The sequence below is a fragment of the Onychomys torridus genome, chromosome 21 (assembly GCF_903995425.1).
Source record: "Onychomys torridus chromosome 21, mOncTor1.1, whole genome shotgun sequence".
Lineage (NCBI taxonomy): Eukaryota > Metazoa > Chordata > Mammalia > Rodentia > Cricetidae > Onychomys > Onychomys torridus.
The window spans coordinates 34618125-34631846 of NC_050463.1; the positions used below are offsets into that span (position 1 = coordinate 34618125).

Here is a 13722-nt window from a genome sequence, read left to right on the forward strand (position 1 = left end):
TTCTGAATCCAAATGTTAATGGATATGTTATTATTTGTGTAGAGTTTCCTCGGCTTTTACATGGAAGGTGCCACCAATAACAATGGGAAATTCTTTTTTAGCAACTTCTGCGATGTCCTCACATTTGTGCGCAGTAGCTTTGTGCAAACTTTCCATTGTCAACTGTATTTTCTCAGTTCCTGGTAGAAATGGCAGTCAGCTTTTAGCATATTAAAGTATCTCCACTCAGTCTATTTTAATAAAACGCAGCTTGCATTACCCCCCTAGTATACATCGGCAAAGGAAGTGAGGCTCTCCGAACTCACACTGTTACCAGAATGTCCTGCAGATACTGAATCCCCTTCTCCGGTGAAGGCCGTGGTGTAGGGTCCCAGAACCACAGACGACAACGGCTCTCCCGGTTCTAGCTTCCCTTCCCGCCGCTGCTTCCAGTGCCTCAGCAGCACTCTTACCCCATCTGGCTGCCCACACAGGATGCTTCTGGAGATCAGGTTGGACCCTGATTTAGTTCTGGGATGCTGCTTTTGAGTAAAATGCTGGCAGAATTGCGAGGAGAAATTTATATTAAAGTGTCAGTGAGGAATGATATCTTTTAAATGGATGACAGCTACAGGGGCTCTAACCCTAAAGTAACCTTTGACTTAATTGTGGTTGAAGGACTGTGACAAGAATCTGCTGTTGGAGTAGTGATTGAGACCGTTGAGGGAGCTTTAGAAACTGTATTTGTTAATTCAGAGTGCTGCGAGGTCTCTGTAGATTATCTTAGAAGTGCTCAGTGTGAGGCCTCTGAGCACACAGCCTGCTTATTGATTCTCACCTGCTTCAGATTCCCAGAGAATAAAAATCAGCCACATGTGGTGGTGCATGCTTTTAATCCCAGTACCAGGGAGGCAAAGGCAGGTGGGGCTCTGTGAGTTCTAGGCCAGTGTGGTCTACAGAGCCAGGGCTATGTTGAGAGACCTGTCTCGGAAAAAAAAAAAAAAAAGAAAAGAAAAAGAAAAAGGAAAAAGAAAAGAAAAATCAGTCCACATTTTGAATATGCCAAATTTGGAGAAGTTTGAGAAGCTCATGCCAGGATGCCAGGTTAATGATCCTTGGATTTTCTTCAGTTCTTGAAGAGGACATGGTGGAGGGAGAGAACCACCTCAGGGCCTAAAGTAGTTAAGTAGAGAAGTTATAGTTAAGGATGTGACTGCTCTTCAGTGCACTGGTTAGTAAAGTCGTCATAGTTAAGGATGTGACTGCTCTTCAGGGCAGTGGTTAGTAAGGTTATAGTTAAGGATGTGATTGCTCTTCAGGGCACTGGTTAGTAAGGTCATAGTTAAGGATGTGACTGCTCTTCAGGGCACTGGTTAGTGAAGTCGTCATAGTTAAGGATGTGACTGCTCTTCAGGGCACTGGGTTGCTTGGGTTGGTTTTTTCCCTCTCAGTACCCATGTTAGGTTGCTCATAACTCCCTGTAACTCTAGCTTCAGGGGTTGTTAATGTCTCTGGCCTCTGTGGACACTTACACTCATATGTGAGCATACACACACACACACACACACACACACACACACACACACACACACTTAGAAATAATCAAAGCAAAATGTTAAAAAAAAGGATCTTCAGAAAGAATAGAAACACTAATAGAGTGAGTCAGGACCAGGTTTAATACAAGAATTAAATTCATCTGGGTGGTGGTGGCACACGCCTTTAATCCCAGCACTCCAGAGACGGAGGCAGGTGGATCTCTGAGTTCTAGTCCAGCCTGGTCTAGAGAGCAAGTTCCAGGACATCCAGAGCTACACAGAGAAACCCTGTCTTGAAAAAAACAAACAAGGATTAAATTCAGTAAATTTTGGAGTTCTTTTTATAGACAGTCTTTTTTTTTTTCTTCTGTATTCTGCTTCCTGCAGTGTATGCCTTTGATGTGAGTTGGTTCTTCCACTGTCAGCTGGAGGATTGTTTCCAGGCAAATTAGAGATGGCCTTGCTGGTTCTGATGCAAGCTTCCTGATGCTTTGGGATGAGTGAGGAAGTGATTGATCCCAATTAGAGAAAGGATGGAAATTTAAGAAACACTGGAGGTCCTGCACACCTTCCTTAAGTGAAAGAGTTCAGAGGCAGGAGGTCCAGCCTTTACACATCACACCTTGACAGGGTCCTCTACAGATGTGTTGGGCCACATTTAGACATGCCTGAAGAGATGGTGAGCTGCTTCCCTTTCTGCAGCTTCAGGTGACAGGCAGTGATGACGCTTCCTCAGCCTAAAGTGCAAGGTTATGGAATTATGACCCAGTGTTTAGTTGGCTAAGACTGACCCATATAGGAAATTGTTGCCCTTAGGAAGAAGGATCGAAGTATTGGACGTAAGCCTGAACGTTTTGTTTGACTGGTTCTTAGTGGTTATGAACCAACCAACTGAAATTAGAGGCTTAAAAGTTATTGAAAATGAACAGAAAATGAATTTAAATTTCTCCCCAGTTTTCTAGATTCCCAAGTTTTAGAGGAAGACTTTTTTTTTTCACCCCTTTGGAAGATTTGCCCCTTGCTTACTTATTTTCTAGGTCTTGTTACTGACTTTAGCTTGAAGAGTTACTACTCCCCTGGAGATTTGAGATCTGACATCTGTGTGGGAAGGGGAATGTGAACATCAGAGTGGGGAGGGAGAGTGGAGGGATAGAAGGTCTGTCATACAACATACAACTTCATACAACATGGCAGGCGGTGTCTGCAGACATCTCCTTGATGCAAGAAGAGGTGGGAACATGGAGAGAGGGGTGGCACTTTTGTTGGTTAGTTTTCAAAACAGTGAGACTATTTCATGTATTGGAGCTACTTCCTGATTCGACTTTATCCAGCAGATCTCCTCTGGCTATATGCCAGAATGATTTTTCTTTCTGCTCGGAGACATTTCCTGGTTGTTTTGACCTTGCTTTCCTGGACGTTGAATAAAATTTGGCAAGAATTACCTGGCACGTGCATATTTGTGTTATACTGTACACATTTTAATCAAAGGATTTCATGGTCCCCTCAGCAGCCCTTCAACCGGGTAATTTCTGCAGATGAGTGCCATGCTTCGTTGACCTGCAGGCATCTCTTTACTTGTCATCTCTGGAGCTAAGCTATTTCACATGACCAGTGGGGACGTCTTAGTTTCACTGGGTAGGTGATGGCTCTGGCAGGTTGTCATTTCCTGCATGTGTGAGAACTTGATCAGGACTCTTCGTGTTGACACTGCTTCTGAGTTAGAGCCACTTTCGTACAGTATACATGTCATTTCAGTCTTCTCCAAAATATATGCTGTGACCTGGCGTTAACAAGTTACTATAAGCACAGAAAGATGTGAACACAGACCAGAGGAGAAGAAATTGGGTAATTACTGCATTTATTTTGCAAAGCAACAATTAAGTATTTACAGTATCTTGTTTTATAGAGGATATCTACAAAAAGATGAAACTAGATTATATTATTTTTTATTACCAGACATTGGTGATGTCTCCAGGTTTCTATTACTTCAGTGAAACACCACAGCAAAAAAGCAAACTGGGGACGAAAGAGTTTATCTGGCTGACACTTCCACATCGCTGTTGGTCATCATTGAAGGAAGTCAGGACAGGAACTCAAACAGGACAGGAACCTGGAGGCCGGAGCTGAGGCAGAGGCCATGGAAGGGTGCTGCTTACTGGCTTACTCCTCATGGCTTGCTCAGCCTGCTCTCTTACAGAACCCAGAACCCCCACCCCAGGGATGGGATGGGCCCTCTCCCAGTGATCACTAATAAAAAAATGCCTTACAGTAGGATCTTATGGAGGCATTTTCTCAATTAAGTTTTCCCCCTTTCAGATGACTCTCTTGCTTGTGTCAAGTTGATGTAAAAACTAGACAGGACAGGTGACGGCCGAAATACCACAGAAGAATTTCTTGTCACATCAAGCAGTGCGTTTGAAGGTAGTGAAAACTACCGAATCCTTTTGAGTTAGATGAAAGAAATTTTACTTCGTTAAGAGCTGGGTGTGATCACTCACATGTAATGAGGAATTGCGGCTAATTAAGCCATTGAGTTAGTTTAATTGGCTAAGTATTTTTCTTCCTTAGTGGTAGAAAAATATATATAATGATGTACCTTAGAAGTGATCTTCCCCAGTGCATCTTAGATCAGATGAAATAGAGTGTATAAAAAGGGTTTTATTATGAATGAGCCTGTCTCACTACCATTAATTAGACTGAGCAAAATTACAGAGACCTAGAAGTGAAGTTTTGTTCTAGTTGGGTCTGCAGAGGAGAATGTCTTGTTAAATGAGTCCTTAGACACGGCAGGTGGTTCCCCAGTTTTCTCTATTGAATTTTGTTAGCGCCTGCTGCCTGCATACTGTACGAAAAGCCCCTACTCAGTTTTTGCTAAGTGTGGATACAGACCCAGCTGCATTTGCCATGCGTACCTGCCTGCCTGCCTGGGGCTGTGGGCAGAGTGAAAGGCTCCAGCTTGGAGTCTTGGGGCTGGTGCTCCAGTTCTTTGCCTGGTGTTTGCTGGTAGTGCACAGTCTCCTAGACCTTGGGTATTGCTCCTACCCTGCTGCTTTGTAGTTTTCTAGGATTTATGGAAAGCAGGAAAATTTGTTACCCTTGGCTTGTTGGTCCCATAGTGGGTCAGTGGTCATCCAAAGAAGGCTGCTGCACATGTGTCTTATTGGTCCTTTGAGTCATAAGCAAGTTTGATGTCAGATCATTTCCTGAAATACAGCTGCTCTACGATGGAGAAATGGCTCCGTTGGTAGAGCTTGCCTTGCAAGCATGAAACTCCCAAGTTTGATCCTCAGAACTCATGTAAAAAGATCTGGGTTTGAATGCAGTGTGCTTGGGATGCCAGCACTGGGGAGGCTGGGAGACAGGCGGAAGCCTTGGGCTCGTCTGCCAGCGAATCTGGCCAAATATGCTGAGCTTTAGCTGCAAAGAGAGATGCTGCTCAAAATGTCTCCACTCTTTCGGAAAGCAAAACTAAAAAGTTTTGCGAATTCCTCTGTGCCTTCTGATAAGGTTCCTAGTGTGCCCTCCTGGCCCCCTGCCATTCCACCCTCAGCTTGTCTATTCTATGGGCATTCCTGGTGCAGACCTGCCACCAAGCCATGTATGCTCTCCGGAGGCCCTTGCCAGTGTCCTGGTTGGTCTCTGCAGCTTTGATTTGCATTTCTCCTGTCCTGAGTAACCTGCACTTGGGGCAGTGAGACTAACCAAGGTCCCGTCTCTGTGTGTTGTTAGCTTCCAATGAAGTGCAAGTCTCCCTGACTGCCTCTCCCCTCCCACAAAGGCCTCCGACTTCATCTCCGAGCTCACATACCTACCACTCCTGTCTGATGCTCTGAACCTTTCAATGTTCTGCACTCCTGTAACAATGCAGCTCAGGGCGCCCTGAGGGAGGGACGTTAGTCTCCAACTGTACATCTCTAGTGATAAACACCGCCGTGCCTGGGAAATGAGCCACGCTTACTAAATATTTAAATAGTGACTTAGAGTCATGTATACATGAGAAAATTAGTAGTTTTGAGTTTGAGTTCTGACAGATTAAAACTTAGGGTTGTATTTGCACCCTCATTTTTATCATATTACTCCATTAGTTTCTCAAATGAAATAATTATTACACTGGAAAATATAGTTTAGACTTTTTGGGGGGCAGTTTGAGACAGGGTTTCTCTGTGTAGCTTTGCACCTTTCCTGGATCTCACTCTGTAGACCAGGCTGGCCTCGAACTCACAGAGATCCACCCGGCTCTGCCTCCCGAGTGCTGGGATTAAAGGTATGCGCCACCACTGCCCAGCCGAGTTTTTAAAAGCACTTTTTATAATACTTCTTGCAGCTCTCATAAAAATATCTTTAAAGGTATTCCAGCCTGTACAGTTGTGTATTATAGAGTACTCTTATTTTCACAGTATTGAAGATTGAACCCAGGGCCTCATGCCCTAGACTGTTGAGCCACATCCTGAGCTTTCAGATTGTTCTGATGGCTTTTTGTTTGTTTGTTTGTGAGACAGGTTTTCTCTGTGTAGCTTTTGGAGCCTGTCCTGGAACTCACTCTGTAGCCCAGACTGGCTTCGAACTCACAGAGATCCTCCTGCCTTTGTCTCCCCAGTGCTGGGATTAAAGGCGTCCACCACCACTGTCCATGTTCTGATGTTTAAAGTCTAGGTCTGTGGAGGAATTCAGTGTCCAGTGGCAATGGAAGACTGCCTTTTAGCATTGGTTCTACAACTCAAGTTGATGTATGTTTGCTCTTGACAAATAAAATATACCTCCAACTCTACATAGTTATAAAAGCTAGTTTGCAGTTAGTTTAAAAATGTTTTAGGGGCCATCAACATGTCTCATCTGGTAAAACACTTACTACCTTAGCCTGGCAACCTGAGTATAATCCCCAGAATCCAGGTAAGAGGTGGAAGGAGAGAAATGATTCCATAGACCTTTCCTCTGCCCTCGCACACATGATAATAATAAATAAGTACAGTTGTAATGTTTTCATCCAAAAGCTCATAAAAATGCCGTTTTGAGACTAAATATCAAACATTTCTTAAGTTATAAAGCCAGTGGGTGAGAAATATTTTCATGTTGAGCAACAGAAGATACAAAGTACTTACTGGACACGATGAAGTTGGAAATTGCAGCAGTGAGACTCTATTGCTAAATTATTTTGTTATTTTAAATCTTGTTTTAGTGAGGCTAGATGTGTGAGGTAGCAGGGATGTGAAAATGAACAGAATAGTAATTATAATATCAAGGATCAGGATAACAAGTGATGATGAGCAGAAGTTCATTTTTAGGAAAAAATAGGAGATTACATTCAATACTGGAGATAGCCAGTGTTTTCCCAGAGAGAATTACAGATGTGTTGTTTTTGCTTAGTGTACCAGGCAGCCGTGAAGTGATTACAAAGGAAGACCTTGAATCAAATAAAAAACTTCATAAAATGTTGGGTGAAAAATATTGTTTGTTGGGTCTGGAGAGATGGCTCAGCAGTTAAGAGCACTGGCTGCTCTTCCAGAGGACCCGGGTTCAATTCCCAGCACCCACATGGCAGCTCACAAGTGTCTGTAACTCCAGTTCCAGGGGATCTGATACCCCCACACAGACGTGCATGCAGGCAATGCACATCAAATTAAAAATAAAATGTTATTTGTATTTGCCTCCTGCTGCTACATGACTTGAAAGGGAAGGACTCTCTTAGTACCCCTGTTCAGGTGATTGTCTCTGCGTCTGGAAAGCCCCACTGTACTCTCACGAGAGAACAAGGCTGAAAGACAATGATATTCTAAGTAGGATGAAGATGATGTTGCCCTGTGGACTCCCTGAAAATACATGCTTAAGCACCTCTCAGGGGTGTCCTGGCCATGCTATGAGAGCCACTTTCTGGCCCTTGAGAGGCAAAACAAACCCAGAACTATCAAGTCTGCTCCTGTCACACAGGCGTGGTGTGAGGCAGAGCAGAGTGCTGTGACTGCGCTCTTGAGTGTTCATTCCTCTGGCTTTTCAGGAACTTTGAGGACCTGGGGAACCTTTGGAGATTGAACTGCTTGTGTTTCGGAGGGTCGGCTAGATATCAAAAATACACATTTGATCTTGACAATTAAAATTTGTCTGAACAGCGTTACTTTTATGAGTGGGTTTGTAAACATGTGATAGTTAACTAATATATGAAGATACAGAAATTGTAAGCATTAAATTTGCATTAGAGGATAAGATACGTTTAAATTTTGTTAATCCTACCTGGGATTTAGGGATTGAACTAAAGCTGCCAAGCTTGCAATGGTAAGTAGCTTTACCAACTGAACCCCTTTTGGTGATAGGGTTTTTCTTTCTTGCTTTTTTTTTTTTCTTCGAGACAGGATTTCTCTGTGTAGTTTTGGAGCCTTTTCTGGAACTCACTTTGTAGACAAGGCTGGCCTCAAACTCACAAAGTTCTGCCTGTCTCTGCCTCCCAAGTGCGCCACCACTGCCCAGCTTGACAGGGTCTTTCTAGGTAGACCAGGCTGACCATGAACTCCTTGAGGTTGGGATTGCAGACATGCATCACAGTAACTGCCACAGTTATCTGAAACATGCTTTGGGCTTAATTTTAGTTTGTTTTTTTGTTTTTTTTTCTCTGCACATTCACTATAGAGGTATTTTCTGTATCTGGCCCCCCAGCCACATTGGAGGGGGGCGGGGCATTCTGCTTTTCAATGTTGTCTGCTCATTCCTCCCAGATTCTACCTGGGTCCCAAACGGCGGGAACTTGAGTGTCTTAAAGATAGAGTGTGCATTGGACAGTGTTTCTATGGAGTTTCTGAGCAGGCTTCTCCCTTTACTGGCCAGCAGAGTGCAGGGGTGTGGAGAGGCCGTGGGAATGATGCCCCGGCTCACCTCTGCTTTTTCCCTCTCCCCTTGATGCCCTAGGCCTGTCTTTCCTTCAGTGCAAGCCATTTCTTCTGGGTTCCTACTATAACTTTTCTCTCCCTCTCGGCCTCTACTTTATCTTCCTATTCTGTTTACCTTCTAGTTCCTTCTTCAGAGTTATCCTCAGTCATTGTGACTTCCAGTTAAATGTAGTTTGGACTCAAGATATTCACAGTTGCCAAAGACCCAGGAGTGAATGTGTGTTTCTGTATTTGGTATGACAGGAGCATTGTGGGCGGATACCATAGGGGACAGTCCTTACCTCTTCTGCCTGAAGCTCCCTGGTGTCATCACTTTTTGCTTCGGAGAAAGTGGGATGAAATTCTGGGTGTCGTTCTTTGCTTTGCCCTACCTACTCCTATACCCCATCTTCATGTGCAATATACTCATTCTCCCCGGGTGCTGGAGATCAAACTCAGGACCTTACACATACAAGGCAAATGCTCTATTACCTAGCTGTACCTCCAGACTCTACCCCATCTTCACACGGCTGGACCAGGGCATGGAAATGTCTCCTTCAGGGTCATGTAGCTTCTCTGTGCTGCCCTTTGTCTCTGTTTTTTGCTTTTTTTAAAAAAAACTTCTGTGTGTGTGTGTGTGTGTGTGTGTGTGTGTGTGTGTGTGTGTCTATGCGTAGGCCTGCATGCTTGCCCATGCCGTGGCATTCGTGTAGAGGTCAGAGGCCAGCTCTGTGGACTCGGTTCTCTCCTTTCACCTTTACATGAGTTCTGAGAGCAAACTCAGGTCCCCAGGCTTGCTTGACAAGCACCCTTCTCTGAGGAGCCCTCTCATTGGTCCTTGTTCTCTTTGAGACAGGATCTCATCTTGTGGCTCAAGTTGACACAGAACTTGTGATCCTCCTGCCTCAGATTTCCAGCTGCTGGAACTACAGGTGTTGTCGCCTCTGCTTTCTGCTCGTCTCTGAGTGCTGTCTGCTGTGGGCCCTGCAAATGTGTGTTGGCACTGCAGACTTCCTGTTGAGTTGCATGACCCCACATTCCCTTTCCTCTCCCTTTAGAGCTGGAAAGATATTTTGTGGCTTGGAAGAAATAAAAAGAAAGTGTACTAATTGGAAAAACTGCTTCAAATTTGTTCTGTCTGAATCACATAGCTGTACTTCTACCTTGTCTCTGGACTGTCTTCTAACTGTCTGTGGATCCTAATAGTGTCAGTGTTCAACGTAGTAGCAGCTATCTGTTGAGAGAGACAAATACAATCTATTGGGATCTAGTGGGAGGAGTGCAGATATATGTGTCTTACCTTGCTTTCTTATTTATTTCTATAATTACTTGTTATTTATTTTAAATTTATTTTTACTACTTTATGTGTATGGGTGTTTTGCCTGTATGTATGTGAAGCCATCTGTCCAGCTACTCAACAGTTTTCGATTAGATGTCAGCTGTGTGCCATTGTTGAGAATGCTGGAAATATGGCTCCTGACCAGGCATCCTTAGTTCCTGTTGTCATAGACGTTTTCTTAGCAGGAATATGATGTCTGTCTCGCTCACAGGACAGCAGAAATGGTGATTGGAAGAACACTGGGCTCCGGCTCTGTGTCTGGTTTGGATTGGATGTGACCAGCCACTTAAATGCTTTACTCCTTTTCCTTACCCGTCAAAGGAGGAGGTCAGGACACTTAACAGCTGTTTTTAGAGACAGAATCATGCCTGTAGAGATGCGTTTTCAATAGAAGTGGTATGCGTATATTAAAATGTGTGAATGTCTGTAGTCGTGAATGTGATAATGTAAAATATTTTGCTGTAAAATTTTACATGTAGTTCATTCCTGCTTGGTTAGGGCAATATTAAATGAATCTAGAAGTTTCAAGACACTGGCAAGATGTAAAGTGTATTTGTTTTTCCTCTCTTAACAGAAGAAGATAATGCTGAATATGTTTCTAGACACCATGATGGCCGATCCTCCCCCCCAGTGCCTTGTCTGGCTACCTCTCATGCACAGGCTTGCCCATGTGGAGAACGGTGAGCATGGCTTGACCCTTCCTTCATCCCTTAGGCTGCAGGGAGGAGGGAACTGTTGGCAGTGCCCTTAGCTATTCTTATGAGAAATGGAAACTGGCTGGCAGGCCACCATTTGAAGTTGTGCCTTTTGTTTTCAAAGAAGAATATTTATTTCATCACAAAAGCAGGAGTCTTGTCACTTACCTAGGATTCCGAGAGATAATAAAACCTGCTTGGTGTGGACATAGTATTTTCACCCCGAGATTGCTTGTGTTTACCCGATGTGGTCAGGAATTTCAACCCCCCCCCCCTTTAATTTATCAGAATTGTAGCTTTAGAAAATTGGAGCCCTGAAATTAGCCACCAAAATCCTCTAGTTGATTTTGAGCCATTAAAACATTGCTAAGCTAAAATTTAGTTGTGGGCCTCCTACCTTCCTTCTTTTCCTTTATTTTAAATTACTTAGTTAATTAGTTTATTTGTTTGTTTATTTATTTGTGTATAGTCTGTGTGTGTGCACTTAGTATGTGTGCATGCGGAGGACGTTGGGTGTCTTTCATTATCTTTTGAGACAGACTATCAGTGAACCCAGAACTTACCAATTGGCCAGATTGGCTGGCCAGCAAGCTCCTGAGACCTGCTTTTCTCCGAGGTCCTCCCACCATGCTAGGGTTCCAGACTTGTCTGACCACACCCAGCTTTTCTGTAGGTGCTGGGATCTGAACTCAGGTCCTTATGCTTGTGGGCGGACACTTTACTCACTGAGCAATCTCCCCCGGCCCTTCTTTACCATCTTGCCTCTAAGGTACCCTTGAGATCCTTCCCAGTGATAGGATTTCCCAGTAAAGTAGATGCTTTCACCTTGAATTGAGCGGATGCTGACTTCTCAGAGCCCTCTTAGTGTTTTCTGCTGTTCATTTCCGTGTTTAGGTTGTGGGACTGTGTTCAAGGGGGAGCTGTCACTTTCCCCTGCAGCCCCCTTCTCTCCAGGCTGTCGTCTGTCTTCCTGTGTTCCACAGGAGGCCCCGAGGCAGAGCTGAGAGGCTGCTGAAAAGCAGAGTCCTCCTTCTCAGTTTTCTCACATGCTTTTATTTTCCGTCCAGCTTTTTTCTTGTTTTAACTGTCTGCACAACTGTTTGCTCAAGTCTGGATACTTCACAAGCATCTCAGTTTCTGGATTATTTTTCTAAAGGACTAGACTCTTTTTTTGGGGGGGGGGTTTGAGACTGGAACTCACTTGGTAGCCCAGGCCTCAAACTGACAGAGATCCTCCTGGCTCTGCCTCCTGAGTGCTGGGATTAAAGGTGTGCGCCACCACCGTCTCTAGGACTAGACTCTTAAAGCAGCTAAATTCTTAAGATTTTCTAAATAGATACATAAGTATTTAAATTGCTAAGCTTTGTTTTTTGTTTTTTGTTTTTTTGAGAGCGATACTTTTATATTCTTAAGTGTTTGAGTAGTTTCATATCCAATTAATTTTCATAAACTATCTTGTATCTACTGTGAGGAGTAGAGAGAGCCTCACTTGTCACAATGTGCTATTAATCATAGGAGTGTTTTTACTATCACTTTATATGATTTGTGTTATTTATTGATCATATTCTTAATATGATTAGTAATATTTCTTTTTAGAGACAGAAATGTTATGGAATCTTTGAAATGTCTAGAAATATCTCATTGACATTTGTCTATATACGTATTATGGTAGCAAACAAATTCTAAAATTATGATATGTCTGGTTTTGATGGAGAGGGTCTTGTTTGGTTTGGGTCTTTCCTGGGTGTTGGAATTACTATTTGAAAGGACAAATACTAAGTGGTGTCTGGTGGTGCATACCTGTAGTCCTAGTACTTGGGAGGGGACATTAGAGTGTCACCATCGGCTGTCACCATTGGCTACATATTCTGTTCATAGCCAGCCAGGAAAACACCAGGCCTCATGTAAGAAACAAAAGAACAAGCCAAACAAAAACAGAAGGGACGTATTTTTATTTGTTTAAACTGAAGTGATAGTTTTCATGTTGGTTTATAAATCCAGATGTGCACACAGAGGAAGGCACCTGGTCTGTGTCGCGCTTAACAAAGGTGACACTTTCCACAATCCCTGAACGCCGTTAGTGACAGACCTACCTACTCACTTGTTGATCTGCCTGGACTGGCTCCCCCTGCCCCCCACCGCCAGACCCCCGTGAGAACACTGGCTCTTCATATGCTCAGAAGAGAAGAAAGTCACATGTGTTCGGGCAAAACTGCCAGAGTCCATTTGATGATGTATGTGAATATACTGTATCATTTAATATTAACCCCAAACTTTTACGAGCATTGACTGTGCTGAGGTTGGGGCTGCACCAGCTGACGGCCTCACTCCTGAGCACACACTGTTGCTGGCACTTCCACGATTTCTCACCAACATAAGGTCGGAAGTCAGGCCCTTTAGAGAGGTTTTTGGTTCTGCCTGTCTCCCGCTTGGTCATTCCATTGGATTTTTGTCGTCCTTGGGGTTGATTCTGGTTTGCCATTGATGTCATTCTGTCCCCGCCCCTCTTCCTTCTGGCCGCCAGTCTTCCACCCTGTCGAGTGCTCCTTCTGTCACCGAGAGAGCATGGTGGGCTTCCGGTACCGATGCCAGCAGTGCCACAGTTACCAGCTCTGCCAGGACTGCTTTTGGCGCGGCCATGCCAGCGGCACTCACAGCAACCAGCACCAGATGAAGGAGCATTCCTCTTGGGTAACTAACCGCTTTGTCTCTGATTGTGGGCTCTCAGCTGTGCGCTTGGCTCCGTGTGTCATAAGTGCCCTGTCCGACAGGGACATGGTATCGAGAGACCTTAATGTCAGCACGGATGCTGGGGTTGCAGCTGTGTTTCTAAAAGCAGATTTTTTAAATGTTCTGGGAGGTACAAGTGTTAACTGCGTTTATAATGATCCTTTGCAAAGTTAAAAAGTAAGTGGTTTTTTTTTTTTTTTTTTAGCTGAGGACGGATCCCAGGGCCTTGGGCTTGCTAGGCAAGCGCTCTACCACTGAGCTAAATCCCCAACCCATAAATGTCTTCTGATTTGAAAATTTATACAGAGGAGATCTCCATGGTGCTTATTCCCTTAGCCTTCAGTTTGGTTTAAAGCCCTTTCTTCAAGCCAGTTTTCTTCTCAGGTTGGTGTGTTCATATGCTGCATAAAAAGTGTCATGTAGTACAGGAGTTAAATTTGTGTATCTTTAGGTTGGAGAAAGACTGTATTTTATAACTATTACCACATTGCTATTCTTACCTTCAAGAGGAGCTTGTCAGTAGTCCTTGGGTGATGGCCAAGCACAGTGGTGTACACCTTAAGCCCAGGGCTTAGGGGGCAGAAGCAGAT

General features: G+C 44.0%; 1 protein-coding gene across 1 annotated transcript in view; it reads left to right on the forward strand.

Annotated features, from left to right (window-relative positions):
- Dtnb (dystrobrevin beta) overlaps window positions 1-13722 on the forward strand; it is a 198671-nt gene that overhangs the window by 54971 nt on the left and 129978 nt on the right. The window contains 2 exon segments of the mRNA XM_036170283.1: window positions 10282-10387; window positions 12927-13093. Of these exon segments, the coding sequence (XP_036026176.1) occupies window positions 10282-10387; window positions 12927-13093 (273 nt within the window).